General features: G+C 41.2%; 1 protein-coding gene across 3 annotated transcripts in view; it reads right to left on the bottom strand.

Moving 5' to 3' along the window:
• The window catches only part of EP300 (E1A binding protein p300), a 66,839-nt gene that overhangs the window by 32,643 nt on the left and 16,315 nt on the right, over positions 1–17,881 (bottom strand). For all 3 annotated transcript variants that reach the window (XM_009290004.2, XM_009290006.2, XM_009290005.2), the window contains exons 3-9: positions 8,791–8,967; positions 6,358–6,619; positions 5,237–5,350; positions 4,110–4,346; positions 1,451–1,544; positions 603–737; positions 104–221 (exon numbers count right to left, since the gene is read on the bottom strand). In XM_009290004.2, coding sequence (XP_009288279.1) covers positions 104–221; positions 603–737; positions 1,451–1,544; positions 4,110–4,346; positions 5,237–5,350; positions 6,358–6,619; positions 8,791–8,967 — 1,137 coding nt within the window. The remainder of the gene's footprint in view (positions 1–103; positions 222–602; positions 738–1,450; positions 1,545–4,109; positions 4,347–5,236; positions 5,351–6,357; positions 6,620–8,790; positions 8,968–17,881) is intronic.

Here is a 17,881-nt window from a genome sequence, read left to right as displayed (position 1 = left end):
CAGCCTGGGACTCTCATCTGTGCTTTCACTCCTCTTCCTCCCCAATCACTAGGGGATCAAGGCAGAGACACACAAAACTGGATGACAGAGGATGGCATCTCACCCTGCTGTTTGCCGATTCATACATATCCCCTTCCACTTTCCGAGCATATGCCACCAGATTCTCCATACGCCGATCCTTCAGTGCTGCAGGGTCAGGAGTAGGAAATATGGCTTGGACTCTGGCAGGGGAGGGAGGAAAAAAAAAAAGCACGCAAGTGATTAGGGTGTCCCCAGGTGGGAACATCAGCACCAACCCCAGTGATCTGAACACAAAGCAGCAAGCAAATCTTCCGACAGACTGCAGCACTGCTACTGCGCCCGGGGGACACTGGCCCCGTGTAGATGGCTTGAGCACAGAGTGGGACACTTCCAGTACAACAGCCCCAAACCAGCAGATGCAGCTCCATCTTTCGTGCTTCTGCTTTCCCTTCTCACGGACCCTGACAAAACTCACTCCCTGGTCCCCTGGTTTTGGAAGCTGGGCCTCCTCCTGCCCCACACACACACCTCAGAGGCAGCAACTCACCTAACAGGAGATTGTTTTGATATTAGCTACTCACAATTTATGAACAAGGTGGTTTCGGAGATCCTGAGTAATGTCTTCATGCCACTGCTTTCGAATTCCGGTATTGGATGGTTGAGCTGTTGGCATGGCTCCCAAACTGGCAACGCTGGTGCTTTCACTCATCATGGGGCTTCAAAAACAGAGTAAGAATTGAGGGCGAAAGTCTAGCCCAAGCTTAGTCATCTTACAGTCATAGCCTCTTTTAGAATAATGTTAGGACAAAGTGCTAGTTCAGCCATTCCCTAATCAATGGACAAACTCTGCAGAAATAGCTGCACAGACACCAAAACAACACCGTGAATGAGTACATGCTGTCCTACCCAAGGATTTGGAAAACTGGAACAAAAGCTACAAAATCCAAAGGGAGAGACAGCCATCAATGGCATTTACCCCACTGTTTATGCAAGAAGTGCCATGAGATTATTAAGCACAAGGATTGCTTTTACACCTCAGTGAATAACTTGCCCCTTACTCCCACTGCAGCTCAATGGCAGGTTTGCGGTATGCCACCCTGATCAGTAAATGCACTGGAGCTTCAGATCTGCCCAGATACTAAAGCAGATAATGCCTGTAACCTCTATGGCCTAAAAAACATCAGTTTGCAAGTAGTGACAAAGTTAAAATGGACACCAAGACCTCTAGAAAGGATAAGAACAAAGGTATCACGACTATGAGGCTTCTTTTCCAACTGTCCTTTAGCACAACCATCAGTTAGTCCCTCCCAGTATAAGCATGCAATATCCTTACGTACACCCCTTTCCCCTTCATCTCATTTGTTATGGGCAATCATCAGCATTTGCAGCTGAACAAAATCACTGGGGTACAAAGAATAATTCAACTTACTTTTGAGAATTCATGGTTGAATGTAACATTGAGTCAGGCAGCAGATTAGGGGTTTGAACCCCTACTCCTCCATTCACTCCCATTGGATTTGCACCTAGAAAACAGAAGAATAAGTATTCTTAAATGAACAGCCCAATTACTGCGCAAAAATCAGTAATTGCTCAGCAATAACAAGGATCTAGACTTTCAAGTACTTTGACTTTTGTGAAGGGAGTTTAATTACCCGTTGCTCTCTTTACCCTCTTAATTTTACAAACTTAGAAAAAGTCTGAGGCACAACACTGGTGACCTCCAAGTGAAGCATCACACCACATTACTCTTCTGCACAACAAACAAGCAACTTCAATTTGCTGCAGACATTATGTACCAGAGTCCTTTTCTGTGACTCCCTAACTAAAGATTCAGCATTACCAACCACTTCTGGTTTTTTGTTTAGAAGCAGTTGGGTTTGGGGTTTTTTTTGTCATTTGGGGTCTTAGGATATATATTCACAAAAGCTTCCAAAACTTAAAACAAAAGCTACCACCTATATCTGACAAGGTCCCCTCTCACCCACTCCATACTTAAGGATCCTACAACTAACTCCAATGTTTGTACTAAGAAGGAAAATCTGACAATCCTTTGCAGGAAAAACCTCTAGTAATTTGTTACGTACCAAATCTGCTTTTCTGAATCACAGCAGATCTCAATCACCATAAAAAGTTGCCTATTTTCTTCACACACTACAGCTAAGACTCAAATAGTGAAGAAAAATGCAGCATATTTCTGTCTGGAGCTTCTGAATAGATTACTTCGTGAAGTTGAGTAGCAGCATGAAAGCCATTACACCAAGCTTCACATGTATTTAGGACATCTGAATCCTACAGAATCTGTATTTCAAGCAAAATTAGACACTGCGTACAAGAGAAATCCACTGAAATTAAGTATATCAAGCCTCATACATACCTCTAATATCACAACCAAGTGTTTAACAGTCTTTTCATAAAGCTGCCTCCAGCCTCCCTTCCCTTAGTCACTTTTCTCTCCTTCTCGGATTCACTTTGCTATCTGAGAGCAAGCTGATGTAGAAGACAACTGTCAACCTTTGCCTTAACTCTCCCTTTTCAACTGCTAAAACCGACCATTTGTTTGATCTACTTAGGACTGCATCTTTTCACATTGCAGTCCTCACCAAATCTTGCTGTTTCTCCTAAACTAGCCCTGTTGTCATGTAGGCCATGACCTGATAATTCCTGTCTCACCTGTTGTAATTCCCTCCTTAGCCACCCGCTCCTAATAATGAAACAACAGTCAGAAGTCTACACTCTCCATGCTTGTTTTCTACATTAAGCTTCAGTCCTTCACGCTCCAAAAGCTTTTCAACCGCATCTCATTGGATTTTCTTATCAGTGCTACAAGGAGTGCCCAATAAGAACGCACAGGCCAAACTCTGTGTCTATAAATAAAGAGAGAACCATTTTGCTTCAGAAAAATGGATGACATTCCTTTCAATCTTTCAAGGCTCTCACTATAACATTTTGGAGCTTCTAGAAATTAATCTATTTGTAAAACACTCTAATACACAATAGAAAATCATATTTTAATCTAATCATTTTAAGACTAAGCTCTCAGGACCTTCTCCCCTCTCCTCTTTTAAAAAACGCTTTACACACCAGAAAGCAAAGTTTTAGCAGTATACAAGTCACATGCAACCTATGAGGACCAGTCATCTCATTAACAAGTCTACTCTACCCAACAGCTTTTTCCTGATTAACTCAGGAGTAGCATGTCCTTTGGTGCAGAAACAGCACATCAAACTGCAGCCTGCAACCAACTGCTACTCTCCTCTGCAATCTCTCAGGTCCTTCCTCATAGCATTCAGTACACGAGCTCGTCATGGGGCACACAGGCAGGATCACTGCAATCCCATACAAGCTTGTGATAAATCTCTACCAGCTCATCTTTCCTCTTTTCCATTAAAAAACCACCTCTACTTAAGCAACTCAAGCAAAGACCTGGGGGTGAGAAAGATTCCTGTGATATAATCTCAAACTATCAAAATTAGATTTGATAGTTACAGGTTACTTCACTCGACACTAGTGATAGCCAGGTTAGAATTAATTGCACTTCAAATTAAAATTCTTATGTAGTCTTCTGTGATTTTGCAATAAGCCACCCAGACAGTTTACAGTTATGTGAGTCCACGTGACAGGATTCAGAAAGAAAGTCTGTTATTTACTACTTTTCATTTTTAAAACAAATGTTACATATCTGAGGTACAACTGTAAAATGCTGCAGTCTGAGTTAAATACAGGCATTCCAATGCATGCATTTCCAATTAAAAATTCCTAAAAAGCCCGAAACTTGCATTACAGTACAATTATAAAGCTACAAGACAACATTAAATAAAATGCTTTGGAAAACTGGTTCTCAAAAAAAAAAAATTTTTCCAAAGAAAATACTTTTCCTGGAGAACTTGTTTTCCAAGAGAAGGCATCTGGGCCCTCTCATGTTCCTGTTCCACTGAGTAGCTTGCTATCTCAAGTCTAAAATATTACAAAGCAATACCTTTTGCAAATTAACTAGCGGTATTAAGCTAGTAGGTTAAGAAAATTTGCATTAGATATAGCACAGGAAAGTTGCCTGTAGTTTGTATTTTAACACCAGCAGATAAACTTACTCATAGGATTCATAGGGCGCAGACCCTGGGGTGACTGTCCTTGTTGCTGATTCTTCACTTGAGCCTGGGGCTGTGTCTGCATCTGGTTCCCTTGATAGGTCAGTCCAAGGGCTGCATAGGCTCTCTCAATGGAGCTGGGGTCTATCTGACTGGTAGTGTTTATGTTGGGCGTTGTCTGCTGCCCCACGCCCACAGAGCCAGTATTTGCAAGTCCTACTGCAGCTCCGCCCAGCAGCGCTAGAAGACATACCAAGTTAATAAAAACAGCAGGAGGTAACCAAAGAGGTCCACAAAAACAGGGAAAGAACATAAAGAGTGCACTGGCTATTCAGAACTAAAACATCTCCTTCTAGGAGCATGCAGAGAAGAGGCCAGGCCTGGAAAACCTGTCATGAAACAGGGAGACAAGTTTTGACCCAACCAGCCATTCCAACAACATGCTGTTTTCCCTTTGAGCTGCTGAGAGGAAATCCCACTCTAAGTATTTAGGACACATCTGTTTTCTTCAAACTGAAAACAGAGGCACACCATGTCACAGAGGCTAAAGGCAGAAGGATACATACAGCTCTTGAACAGCCATTGCAATGCCTTTTTTTTTTTTTAATTAATTTTCTTAAACCAAGAAATATCTCAGCTCGCATTTAGTCATGAGAAGAGCCCAAAGTAACATTAAGAAAGGAGAAGAAAAAAAAACATACAGGTAACACAATGACAAAAATCTTGCCAAAGATTTTGGCAGGAAGACCAAGGGGACACAAAGAGAAGGGAGAAGAGACATCTGATGCAAACAAAGGATGAAGACAGAACCAAATATCATCAGGGCTGAAACGACACAACCCTCTGTGTGTGTACATCTGTCTCCAGAACCTGGCCAGCTGGAAGAGGTGGTAGTGAAAAGCCCATCATTTGGTTGAGAGAGCTATGACTTGTTCACCCTTACCACTCTCCTGCTAGGAAAATCCAATAAAGTTAGAAAGCTTCCATAAACACTAGCTATCAGAGGCAGAAAAATACTCTGCGACTCTAAAGCAAGAGGAAAATCATATTACATGTTCCCAGGTTCAAAAGCATCACCCACTATCACCTGTGGTGATTATCCAATACACAGAATTCCCCAGTAGACTTACACTGTTGATTTCTTTTGTCCCCAGCATTTTTGAGAGGCAAACATACAGGACAGTCATGTCTCGTACAATTCTTCCAGTGCGAGATGATTTGTCGGGAAGACGCACAGTGTGCCACTGAGAAAGGGAGGGGAATGAAAAGCTTTTACAAACTACTGCCAGTATCTCCAACATGGTCAACACAAACTGGGTAGAGAGCAACTATTTCTCTCAGGGCACACACATCTGTATCAACACAGGTCAGTAAAGTATTACTTGAAATAGTTCAGCACTAACTAGCCCTTAAAATCTTGCTAAATTTCAATTCTTCCATTGTGCGATGATTTGTCGGTTAGACGGAAAGTGTGCCACTGAGAAAGGGAGGGGAATGAAAAGCTTTTACAAACTACTGCCAGTATCTCCAACATGGTCAACACAAACTGGGTAGAGAGCAACTATTTCTCTCAGGGCACACACATCTGTATCAACACAGGTCAGTAAAGTATTACTTGAAATAGTTCAGCACTAACTAGCCCTTAAAATCTTGCTAAATTTCAAGTACTATTGGCTCAACTAAAGCTTACTTGAAAGTTCTATGTTATACACCGAAGCCTGTGTCTCCCTGGCTCGAAGGATAACACCATATACATCAGGCAGACTGTACCAAGCAATTGAGATGCCAGCAACTGGCACAACCCAGACAAGCCTAGGCTACCAAAAAGGTGGCATACGTTTTCCTTGGCTACTAGGATAGACTAAGAGTTCACCAATGCCAGTATCAGCTTAATTCCTGGCTAGCTATTGTTTGAGATTTGTCTCTTCCGTTTAAGGGAGACAGGTAGACTACTACTTGCAGATTCCTGTTTTGTGTCTACCCTTACCAGAAGGCAGCATCCAAAAGATCTTACAGTGTGTTACAAAGTTAAGCAAAAGATCTTCACTCATCTCTCTGTGCTATCTTGTCCCCTCTAACTTGCCTAAACTTTAAAGGCTCAAAAGAAGTTTATTATTTCCATTCTTAAGGGGACAGATAGGTTAAAAAAAATTCTACCTCCCAAGCCACCCACTAGTTCTCCATCTCTTTCTAGGAGCCCTTCTTGTCCTGCAAATGTTGACCGCATCTATATAACCACTCCTCCACTTACCCTGGCAAGATTTGCCAGCCTGACAATGTGTCATGTGGTTCAGGACATTCTTCATGGTTCGGCAATGAGGGAGGTTGCACTGTCGCACCTCCCCGTTGGCCTGTTCTCGCCGCTGACACTTGTGAGCATGTAAGAGGAGAACTAGTTGCTGCTGAATGAGTTTGCGTTTTTCTGGATCTGCTGTTGGTGCTCCAGACCCCATTCCTTGAGAAGCTGCTGGCCCCATCCCAGCTTGCTGAACTTGGGGAGCCTGCTGCTGGCCCTGGAGAAGGTGGAAAGGAAATTCCCAGAAATAAATCTATTTTTGAGAATAATCCATTGAGCAAGTAAACAACAACAACATCAAAGAAGAGAAACAACTACTACATTCTGTGATTAAGGGAATAGCCCACCTATCTGTAGTTCTGGATGACTCGTATTAAATATAGCCCTTACCAACAGTCCTGGCAATAATTCTCTTGCCAGCCACAATTTCTTCCCCATATCACTCTCCTAGTCCTAGCTCTTGCCTTATCAAAGACCAGCAGAACTTTGCACATGTTCACAGGTTAATTTGCAGTGCTAGACCAACCAGAAAATATTAATAGCACTTAGACCTCAAATCTCCTCCTCATTTTGGAGGCTGGAAAGTTGCATCCACAATTCTTACATTAACGGAAGAAAGCACCTTTTAGAGTGAATAGAGTTTTCCCTCTATTTCAGTATAAGGTGCCTCAGTTTGACTGTTTCTAGAAAAGGAGAATGAAGGGGAAGTTCAGGAACCTTTTTCCATCGGGAAACTTGCATGTAGGCATTCAAAACAAGCACCTCCTTGTCTCTGCTAGAGATGAAGCACAACTTCAGGATAATACATGCCACAGAACTAAAGTATGGCAACATCTAGTACTACTTCTGTACTTCTGTTTATTTCTTCAGACTCCTTCGTATTTCTTTCAGGTGACATTTGAGGAGTACTCAGCAAAGAAGAGAGGCTTAGGGACTCTATGTTGCTTGTATCACTTCAGTTCAGCTGCCTTCAGTTTCTAACAGACTCTTCACAGAGGGTTTTAGAGGATGTTTCTGGAGATCTCCAGATTTTTAGAGCTCAGCTACCTGCATTCCTAAACTCCAGTTCTCCTGTAGCTCTTCAATACTAGTATTAACCTTTCATTTTACAAGGAGACTTCACCAATTACTCAGTCCCCTCAGGGTTTGTATATGTTCCAATATGACCGTAACCGCCTTGTTTGCAGCCTGTCATTCTAAACGACAACTGAGATAGCAGCAACTTTTCATTCCTAGGTTCAACTGGGTAGCAGTTCAACTTCAAAGGAGTTACATACTCTGCACTGAACACAAGCATGACAGCTGGGGTTCTGAACAGCAAGTTTTGGCCTCTTCTTTATTGGTTCATACAACCAACTGGTTTGCTAGGCTTCCAACATTTCATGCTCAACTTAAAAAACATGAAATAAAACTCACAGGATTGAGCTCTTTTTAATTCAAAGGTACAAAAGTTACCTGGAAATGTTTTTTCAGCAACAGTTACTAAGATCAAGAGACTGACCCTCCCGGAGGGTGGGGAGGTGGAATTTGAAGCAGGGAGAAACACAAGCTATATTCAGAAATGTGAATTTGGTTCCCAAATTAACAAATACATGTAGGGAGAAAAAAGGCAGGACATGTTGCATGTCATACCCCTAACCAATTTAAGCTTCTAAAATAATGAGGCAAACATATTCAGCCACCAGTGTTAAGCTCAAGCTAGGGAACCTAGTATTAAGGCCTCTCATCCACTTTTTGGCCCTCCACTTTTCCCACTACCTTTACTTCACCTTTCCTTAAGTCCTGCTGCAATAACAGTGAGGGTGGGGGGAGGGGGGGAAGGGGAGGCAACAGGGCTACTACAGCAACAACTGCCAGGGAACCTCCAGCATCAGGACTGTTGTGTGTGTTCATGTAATTCAAAACAGGAACAAACACATGACTGGGGCTTCTAAGCCATATCATTGGTATTACCTGTTTGAGAATGGATACTTCTCTCTCCCAAAAGCATCAAAGAGTACAAGCAGGAAAACAATCCTCACGACAAAGCTACACTGAGGTGGAGGGGCCCAATACACCAACCACAAGAGAAGGGATGGGAGAGGAGAGCAGAAGTGTCCAAACAGGTGGCAAAGCTCACCTCAGTTAAGGAGCTCCATTTAATTTTCTCTGCTAACAGGATTTGAAGGGCGAAGAGTGGAGGTGCAGCTTATCAACAGAGAAAGCACAACTCATCCCTCTCCTTCATATCAGCCTTTTCAGGACTTGAAGCAAGTGCATTATGTGTGGATTCAGAGCACGCATTCACATTGGGTATGATAGCTGTAAAAACTTATGGCAACACTAGAGCATATTGCTCCACTTTGGTCTACTACAACATTTTCTGGAGACACTTTTCATTCTACTTACCATGTTAGGCATTCCTGCCCCAGGAACTGGCTTCTTGTCCATTGGAAACTGTGGTAAGCTATTCTGCAGTCCAGCTTTATTCTGCATCTGAGGCCCAAGTCCACTGGCTCCAATCTGCTGCCCGGTATTCTGACTATATGGCTGGCCGTAAGGGCTGGGATTGCTCATCATTCCCATCTAGGAATTAAAATGGTAAGATGTTCAAGTAAGATAGCTTAAGTTCACAATGTAAAAGGCAAATGAATACTTCAGAGAAGCAAGAGTGATCACAGCCATAAACCACCTGCAATGCAATACCAATCCACATGCTTCCCCTCCTCCCTTATGCGCATGTATTTACCCATCACACAACATTAACTCCTCAAACAGACAGTTCCTATAAACAGAGTGAGGCCAACTTACCAACCTTTGAGGTCAGTCTGGTCAGAATTGGCCTGATTATTTCTTTATAAAAGATTTTGTTCAACAGATTTCTCATTTCAGCTTTCCCAATCACAAATTTGTACCGTAGACTATATAACTCACAAGTCTGGAAGAATTTTTCTACTCCCTGCATCTATGCAGACTCCAAATGGAGACAAATACCACCTTCATTCATCTCGGCAGGGTTTATCCCAAAAACCTCCTACCCAACTGTCAGCACTCCCACAGCTCCTCTCCAGACAGCCGTAACAATGCGTGTCTGCATTTTCAGTACACAACTGTTTTCAATTTAAGAATACACCATAGGCATAGGTAACACCACACACAGTCACAGTAACTCATTTGCAGTGAGCGGTACTAGAGGTCAAAGGAGATGGTAGGAAGGAACTCTGCAAACAAAACAAAGCTAGTGAACCATTCATCCACAGGGGAAGTAGATTTGTATTTCACACAAGCTATATGCTCCTTTCTGCAATATGCATCGCCTATTTGCATATTCAACAGTTTTAGCATACCAGAATATACCATTTGTTGCCTTAGAATGCCCCAGAATTTAAACAACAGTCAGGATCAACCTTGTTAATAAAATTGTTTGTCCTCTGACTTTTTTTTCCCCATTCCTTGCATTCCCATCTATTTTTTCATGGGAAATTTGGCCTTCTAAGACCAAAACAATGGGCCACAGAGGATCAGGAAAACTGGAGATCTTTAAGATTACCAAGCTCTCACCATTACTCAAGGCAGGATACTAGAGGAGCCGTAACTCACAATAATAAAGGCACAAAAATATTTTAAAGAGCTGTATTGTTTCAACTCACATTAGCATTTGACTAGATAATGTTCAGTCTCCCTGATGCTTTTTGCGTCAAGTCTGAGCATTTTCCTGCATCCAAAAAAAGTGCGTACAAGCTCCTGTGGTAGGTTTGTTTCCAATCATTCCCACATTTTTTCTCAAAGCATCCTCCCCTAGTAGAAACACCTTGTTTCTGCTCCTTACCAAGCTTCTCCAACCTGCACAGAGAAGTAACCTACATGGCCAGAGATTACCTGCGATTAGTCAAACACTCTCCTTTTTCAGGTTGTAACATCTGCCAATCCGTTATAATGGATTCAGTTTGCATTTACAAAATAAAGCAGGATCAAACCCAAGCTACAGGAAAAGGAGCACAAAACTCACTAAAGAACCTGCCACTTTAGACATCCGATATATACAAGTGAATTCCCCTGAAGACAGCCCCCTCCACACACACAAGCAATAACCATAATCATACAGCAGTAATTCATTAGAGAGCAATGAAAATCTCTACACATGGTAGATAAACAAACTACGCAATGATCAGGCAGAACTAAAAAAAGCTTCCCTTCCTCTGTCTCCTTTGGCACCACTCCTGCCATGTCTCAACTGCAATGAATACACATATGGTGACCAATGAGGCAGCTGCTGCCAAAAACAGAACAGGTAAGACTCAAACCCTTCCTGTCTCTCCCTCAGAAGACTAATGAGATCTTATGTGCAAGCTGAGCAGAAGGGAAAGGGAGAAGAAAAATGTAAGGAGTCAGCAAACATACTTTCAGGGCTCTTCCCCATCATCATTGCTGCCTCAAATTGACCAACAGGTTCAAGACTTAGTGAAGGACTGACAGTGGGAGTTATTTCCTTAAGAAAACAAGATATAGAATCATAGAATAGTTTGGGTTGGAAGGGACCTCTAAAGGTCATCTAGTCCAACCCCCCTGCCACGGGCAGGGACATCTTCAACTAGATCAGGTTGCTCAGAGCCCCGTCCAACCTGACCTGGAATGTTCCCAGGGATGAGGCATCCCCCACCTCTCTGGGCAACATGTGCCAGTGTTTCACCACCCTCAGTGTAAAAAATTTCTTCTTTTCCTGTAAGATAGCCTGATCCCTTTGGCTCCAGAAAGGGTTCAGAAAGCAGGTACATACCTGAAGACAGAAATCTCTAAGCAGTTTCCAAGTTCATTACCAATCATAGCTCCCAAAGTTAGCTGACACCTGAGACCACACTAAAGTACAGACTATGTTGGCCATCACTAACACTGCCCCCATATGACTTCTGCAACTTATGCTGCTATCAGCCTTAAAAAAGACCTAACCGAACAATTCAGAACTGAAGACTGAAGGCACATTTTCACACCCTGGTACCACAGGGAGAAATCAAGATGCCCAATTCAGACAACTGGGGACTTCACACATTGATACCAAAGGATTCAGAACAACTGTGACCTGATAAACCAGCTCTGTCCTGACTGCAGGGGGAGAAACCCAGTCCTAGACTTAAAAAAACACCTTTGCTATGTCACCCAAAACAGAAGCTTTCTGATGAAACTCAAGGATGAGGTTTGACCATGCCAGTCAACCTTTGTATCTGCAACACAGCTGGACACAAACTTTATGTGAAGCATCTGGCTTTTTCAAATGTACTAATCAATTTGGCCCAGCTCTGATGCTCTCAAGCATGAGCCATTGGCACTGTTTGGGGTGCAAAACCAGCCCCCTCAAACAAGGCTGTCTCCATGGCAGAAATGCAGGGCTCCACTCTCCCTAGGGCTGCGAACCATCATCCACCTCACTGAGAGGACTTCCTCCACCCTGCTGTACCCAGGGACCTGGCAGCAGACATGCCCAGCTCAGCCCAGCTGCTCCTGACAGGGGTAATCCTCAGCTCCCCATCTCAGCCTACAGGAGAGGCAAAGAGAAGCACAGGCCAGGCTGGAGGGCAAACATGCCAAACTGACTCCAAAAGCCACACACTCAAGCAACACCTAAGAAGGACACTAATAAACAAATGCCACAAGGTCTCCTGGAACAAATCAGCAGCCATCACTTGGTCCAAGTGAGGCTGACACTTACCAGATCCGCAGCCAAACCTCACAGCAAGGCCCCCTGGTCCTGCTGTCACAGACCCACTACCCTGACACCAACCTAGACTGAGTCAAGAGAAGGGTCATTTGGGAGATTCTTCACCTGGCACAAGGTGGCCTTGTGACCCTGGCACAGGAAGCAGGAGCATGCTCATGCCATTTGCTGTGACATGTTGAGAAACATGAATAAAAGAAAACAACAAACAGGAAGAAATGGATGACCTCATGACAACAGAAGGAAGATAAAAATAATCCTGTAGAATTTTATCAGTAGGAAACAACCAGAAAGACTGACATATAGATCATTAATATGATGATGAACTATTGGGAGTGAGGGGTAGATAAACAATCAAGTGCAGAAGAACCAGCCAAGAAAGGTGGTGTTAGTACCACTGCATGAGACAAGTACAAGGCTTCATCTGCAATACCATGCAAAAAAATACATGGCTGAATCATAGCTACAAGTCACCAAGTACAACCTCTACTTGCTCCCTTCCTGGCCACGACCTCCTTCCACTGCTCTTACCATTTCTCTTCTTATCCATCCCATCTATTGTTTTCCTTCCTCTCCTCACAGGCTCAACTTACTTTCATCACATACGCAAGGACTTGCACACAAGGAAGAGCAGACAGAAATCCACATCACAGTAAAAGAGAAGAGGAGGAAACAAGGAAAACAGCAAAAGATGATGATGCACGGCTAACAGACAACAAAGGTAATCTCAAATGGTTATACCTTCTACATACACAGTGGAAAACAATTTGACTTTCCTGCCTCCAATGGAAGCAGGGGCTGTCATTACCAGAATGGTGGAAGATGTGCACCTCTCACCATGTAAAGGGCATGGATGACATGAGCAGGAAACATCCTAGTTCACAAGCACAAGCATGAGCAGCATCAGATAGGGCTGTTCAGACACTCCCCTGACCTGAGAAGAGCAACTACAAAAGTGGAGGAAATCCCCCAAAGTTTTGTTCTAATGCCATGAAACACATGCATCTTCTGTTCGGAAGAAGGTCAAGTAGCTAACTCTGCTTCTAGTTTTACTGTCGATACCACAGAGTACAAATTGAGGAGGAATACCCGTTACAGCTACGCACATAAACATTACAATATTCTACTGTTTCTCTATAAAAACCAACTGCTTCCTGACAGTCTAATATTTGAAAGACAACTAGATATCAGCAATAGTATTGAACAATGACAAGTTTTAAGATTTGCAAAGATAAATGTAAGCATGGAGAAGTAAAGAAATAGAATTAAGTTTTAATAACATTCTTCCAAATAAACCAACATTTGCAGTATCAACTATGTATCTCTATTGGGGTAACTACAGTGCATGCACTAGTTTAAGACCATACTGATGGTATCAAGTATCTTTCCATATCCACATGTTCACAAGTGGAAGTTAATTAACTTTCCTGAAACTGGAAAGTTAGTTTTATTAAATTCCAGCTGGCTCTTTAAAAACAATAATTTATAATTGATAAATTGTATATTATTTTCTAGTGCCATTCTACTGACTGGTAGAGCATTACTGGACCCAGACATAACCAACTTAACAACAAAATTTTGCCAGTGGTATCTGCTGCGCTCTTTCCAAGGACTATTATCGATCATTATTCTTTGCACTTGACTGCACTATGTTTTAAGATACCTATTACAAGACACTATCATTATTTCACTGCCATCTGTGCAAGACACTCCCCTATCCACCCCAGAAACTTAGACTCAAGACAAATCTTTACTGCTCCATTTCTCCCTCAAACACACATATTCCTCCCTTACACTGGGATAAAGTAAGAAATTGCCTATTTTTTTTCTCACCTTGGTTCACCAAAGAAAAAGGACCAGAACATGCAACTACACTTTCAATGGATTAGTACTTGATCATATGGTACACTTGGTACCAGAGTCTAAACAGTATGGATACATTTACCTGTTGAATCAAACAGTTATTGAAAAATAAGGCAATCAAGAACACTGACCTTCTACCTAAAATGTGACACTGAACATGCTAACACTAAGGAACATAAGGTGCTTTTATTTTCTTTATCTAATTTTACAATTTGAGGGTGATGTTATCTTCAATCTCTCTGCAACTTTGAACAGGACTCTTATTCTGACACTTCTTGTTTTACTTAAAGGAAGTTATGGAGATTCTGAAGAACTACATTTGTCTTTGTAAAATATTGCCATCAATTCTTCTTAACAGAGGTTAAACTGATAAAACCAAGTGTATCCACTGTAATAGGAGAGAACCCTGTATATACTCAGAACAGTAACCCAAATGACAAAGAATTACTACTGGTACTCTAAACATTTCAAGTAATTTCATATGCGAGTGAAATACTCACATAGCAGAGGTAGTAGTAATGCCCTTACTAATCTGAACTGCCTTCACATCCATTTCATTACTTCAGTAACAGAACATTTCTTGAATCAGTAGGAGATGAAATCTAAATGACCTGAAAGCCAGGTGAACTTAGTCACTTTGTGACAGAGCACTGCTATCACAGAAATACACACACCAACTTATACACAAAATACCCTCCTCCCCTAGTAAGAGGCTGGACAATAAGACTGTAACTTGGCACTCTCGACAGAACCCAGTGGAACAACAAACTGAAGGTTTTAACTAGGTATTATTCCAAATGAAGAATGGTTCAAAACAGGAAACGTGAATTTGTTCTTAACTTATTGTAGAGCTTGAATTTGCTGTTTACTTTTAAATTAATGAAAGTTGTAAAACTATCTAGTGAGACAAAAAGCATGAAAAATGCTTAAACACTGAAAGAATCAAAGCATTACAAACAATTTCCAAAACTTCTTTTTTAAGAGTAATAGGCACATCTTCTGTCCTCCTAACTTGCACACAACCAAGCACATAGAAAACCAAAAGCTATTCAAGAAAGCAAAACTTGTTACAATTCCTTTCCCCTCCAAACTTCTAACAGTTCCTTTCAGACTAGACTTTCACAGGCATTTTTAAGCTGGTACTGTCACCAAAGCAGGGTCCACACCCTCCTCTGACTGGCAATATCAACTCCTTTAATATGTCCCCTCCCTAGTATCAGCACTAGCTTTCCAACTGATGAGTATAAATTGGACCAGAAAAACAATTCAAATTAAAACTTTTTTTTTAAATGACCATGTGAGTTTCAAGCCTGAATCAGTTCCTCAACACAGCCTGTCATGCAACTGGCACAGAGATCGCATGCAGACAGAATTCCTTCTTTGCATGGCAGTGACTGCTCACATTATACATAAGACTACAGCATGAGACCACATGATGTAAGCGGCAGATTATGACAGTACAACTTTATGTACACCAGGTGACCCCAAATCAATCATTTACATTGACATTTAGGGTTTCCAAGTCCTAAAAAGTAACATGCACAACTAGAAAAGTTGAGAAGTACATGGCTAATGTGTAAAGCAAGTGTTCCACTCTATTGCTAGCCAATGTTTTGGGAGGAGAGGAAGAACACACTTCAGTAACTCCACAGGACAACAGAACAAAGCAGAAATGTAACCAATTTTGCTTTCCAAATTGACTAGCCACTTGGAGCTCATCTTTACTGTTAGAAGAGCATAACATCCTCCCTCCCACTTAGTTAACATCACAGGAAGCCTAAGCTATTCCTCCGTACAAACCATTGCAGACAACACACCTCTGTTTTACTGAGAGAAAACTCGGAGGCAACCCTCCCATCACCTAAAGGGGCTGACTTTGGCAAGCTAACATAAGTTGAACACAACCAAAGCATCTGGTCTATTTTTTTTTCTCCTACTGAAGGACAGCTCCTGGATAATGAACATTTTTTGCAGCAATGAAGGAAGCCTACAGAAGGTATTACACAAACTCCCACATTAACAGCAACACAGTACTAAATTTACCAATTAAAAAACCTGGCTTTTAAAAACAACTGCTTAGGGTCCTCTGTTTTCATTTACTTTTTGAAGATTTGTAGGTGGGAAAAACAAAAGCAGATGGGTCAAGAGATAAAACGGTCAGACATTACTGTTGTCAGATTTTGCTAACTCCACCGCATGAAGTGAAACACAGGCTCCCTGCCAACAACCAAACCAATTGAAGACATTCTGGAATTTCAGCCTCCATTTCAGACTGTTCTTTCTCATCCGGCAGTTTCAACTCCTTTACAAGGGCTATAGCCACTATACTTACACTAAAAGTCTCACGGTTTTTTTTTAATCACCAATTAAAGAACTCTAAGTATTTTTAACCAGTCTGGGACTGTGAACTAAAAACCAGAAGTTATCGTGTATTTGGTCTGAATATTCCCAAAAGCACAAAATGTTCTTTCTTTAGATGTACAGCCTATTTTGGAATTTAAGCAAGCGAGGAAGACAATTTAATTTTGGACTACATCAGCCAAAAGCTTGATTTTGTGTCCTTTCTTTACTTCTCCTAGATAAATGAGTTTAATATAGTTCATAACCCTACTTTAGCTCTTGTAAGTAAGGATTAATAAGTTGCATTTCACCCAAATACCCAATATGTCAATTTTTTTACCTCTGAATACAGCTTTCTGAAGATTTTTTTTTTTTTTTTCTACAGCCAAGGAATAATGAATGAGACATTATATAATTCCAATACAAGAATACTTCTAGGTAGTTACATATTTCTTTCCACTGTAAACTGCACACAAATTTTCTACTGTAGCAATCAAGCTTTGCAACAGCTTTCCTATCAGGCAAAAATATCTGAAGTGACCAGACCACAAAATCAACTCATTAGTAGACATAAATATATCAGAACTATTGTCAGCAGCACACTGAGCTTAAGCAAACAGCTAAGATCAAAGAACATAATTAATAACATTCACAAAACACTATAATAATTTTACTTAATACATTAAAGCATGGCAAAACCATGAATACAGAGCATAATTTTCATTTATGGTTCAAATACATTTATAGACTATGTTACTTATCATTCCAAGCCCTCCAAGCAGATTGACTTTAGGCATTCCAAGATGGATCTAAGCAGGTATTGCAAAGCACCTTAGACAATCTTTGTCCTCACTAGCCAAGAAACAAAATACCCACTTAAGTATTTCCTTTCACTTTAGGTATTTTCTAGGCTTTTGATCAAAATACTAAAAACTTAAGAAATACTCAACTGGCTCCCTACTCTAAAAAAGCTAACTGTGCATGACAAAAGTTTTAGATATCTCCTTGTGACTTAAACCACCAGGTCTTCTCTCACCATTTCAGTGACCCACAACAACTTTCTTCCAAACTCCTAAATTAAAAAAGCACATCAATTTCCCCCTCCAGTATAAAAAGGGGCTTTTTTCAGCTTTCTGGTTTACTCTCCTATATACAAAACTTTTCTAAATTTTAAAACTAGAACTGGGTTGGATTAACAGTCTTTAAGAACCCAACATTTGTCTTCAGGTGTTTACGCAAGCATTCTTTCTCCACCAATAACTCAAATATGTGTTTCTTAACAAGGTCCATGTATGTCTTAGCACATACAATATATCAGTCCATTCAAACCTGTATGTGCCTCTTCTCATCTGCTACAGCATAAACAAATGCTGATCTCAGACAACAAATACCCTCACTAAGTGTCATGCAGAAAAAAAGCACAACATCTAAAAGGCCCTGATGGATTTCCATCACACTCACAATACCAGCATCACATTAGATGGGAAAATACATTTGTGGGCAAAGCATAAAACAGAATAAAATACAATCAAGTTACTTTTCGATGTTGTTGACAATTTATACTGCCACAAGATTTCTAAAATAGAC

The sequence above is a fragment of the Aptenodytes forsteri genome, unplaced genomic scaffold (assembly GCF_000699145.1).
Source record: "Aptenodytes forsteri isolate BGI_AS27 unplaced genomic scaffold, ASM69914v1 Scaffold284, whole genome shotgun sequence".
Taxonomy (NCBI): Eukaryota; Metazoa; Chordata; class Aves; order Sphenisciformes; family Spheniscidae; genus Aptenodytes; species Aptenodytes forsteri.
The sequence above is the reverse complement of the archived record's forward strand: the minus strand, read 5'-3'. Positions and strand labels throughout refer to the sequence as shown.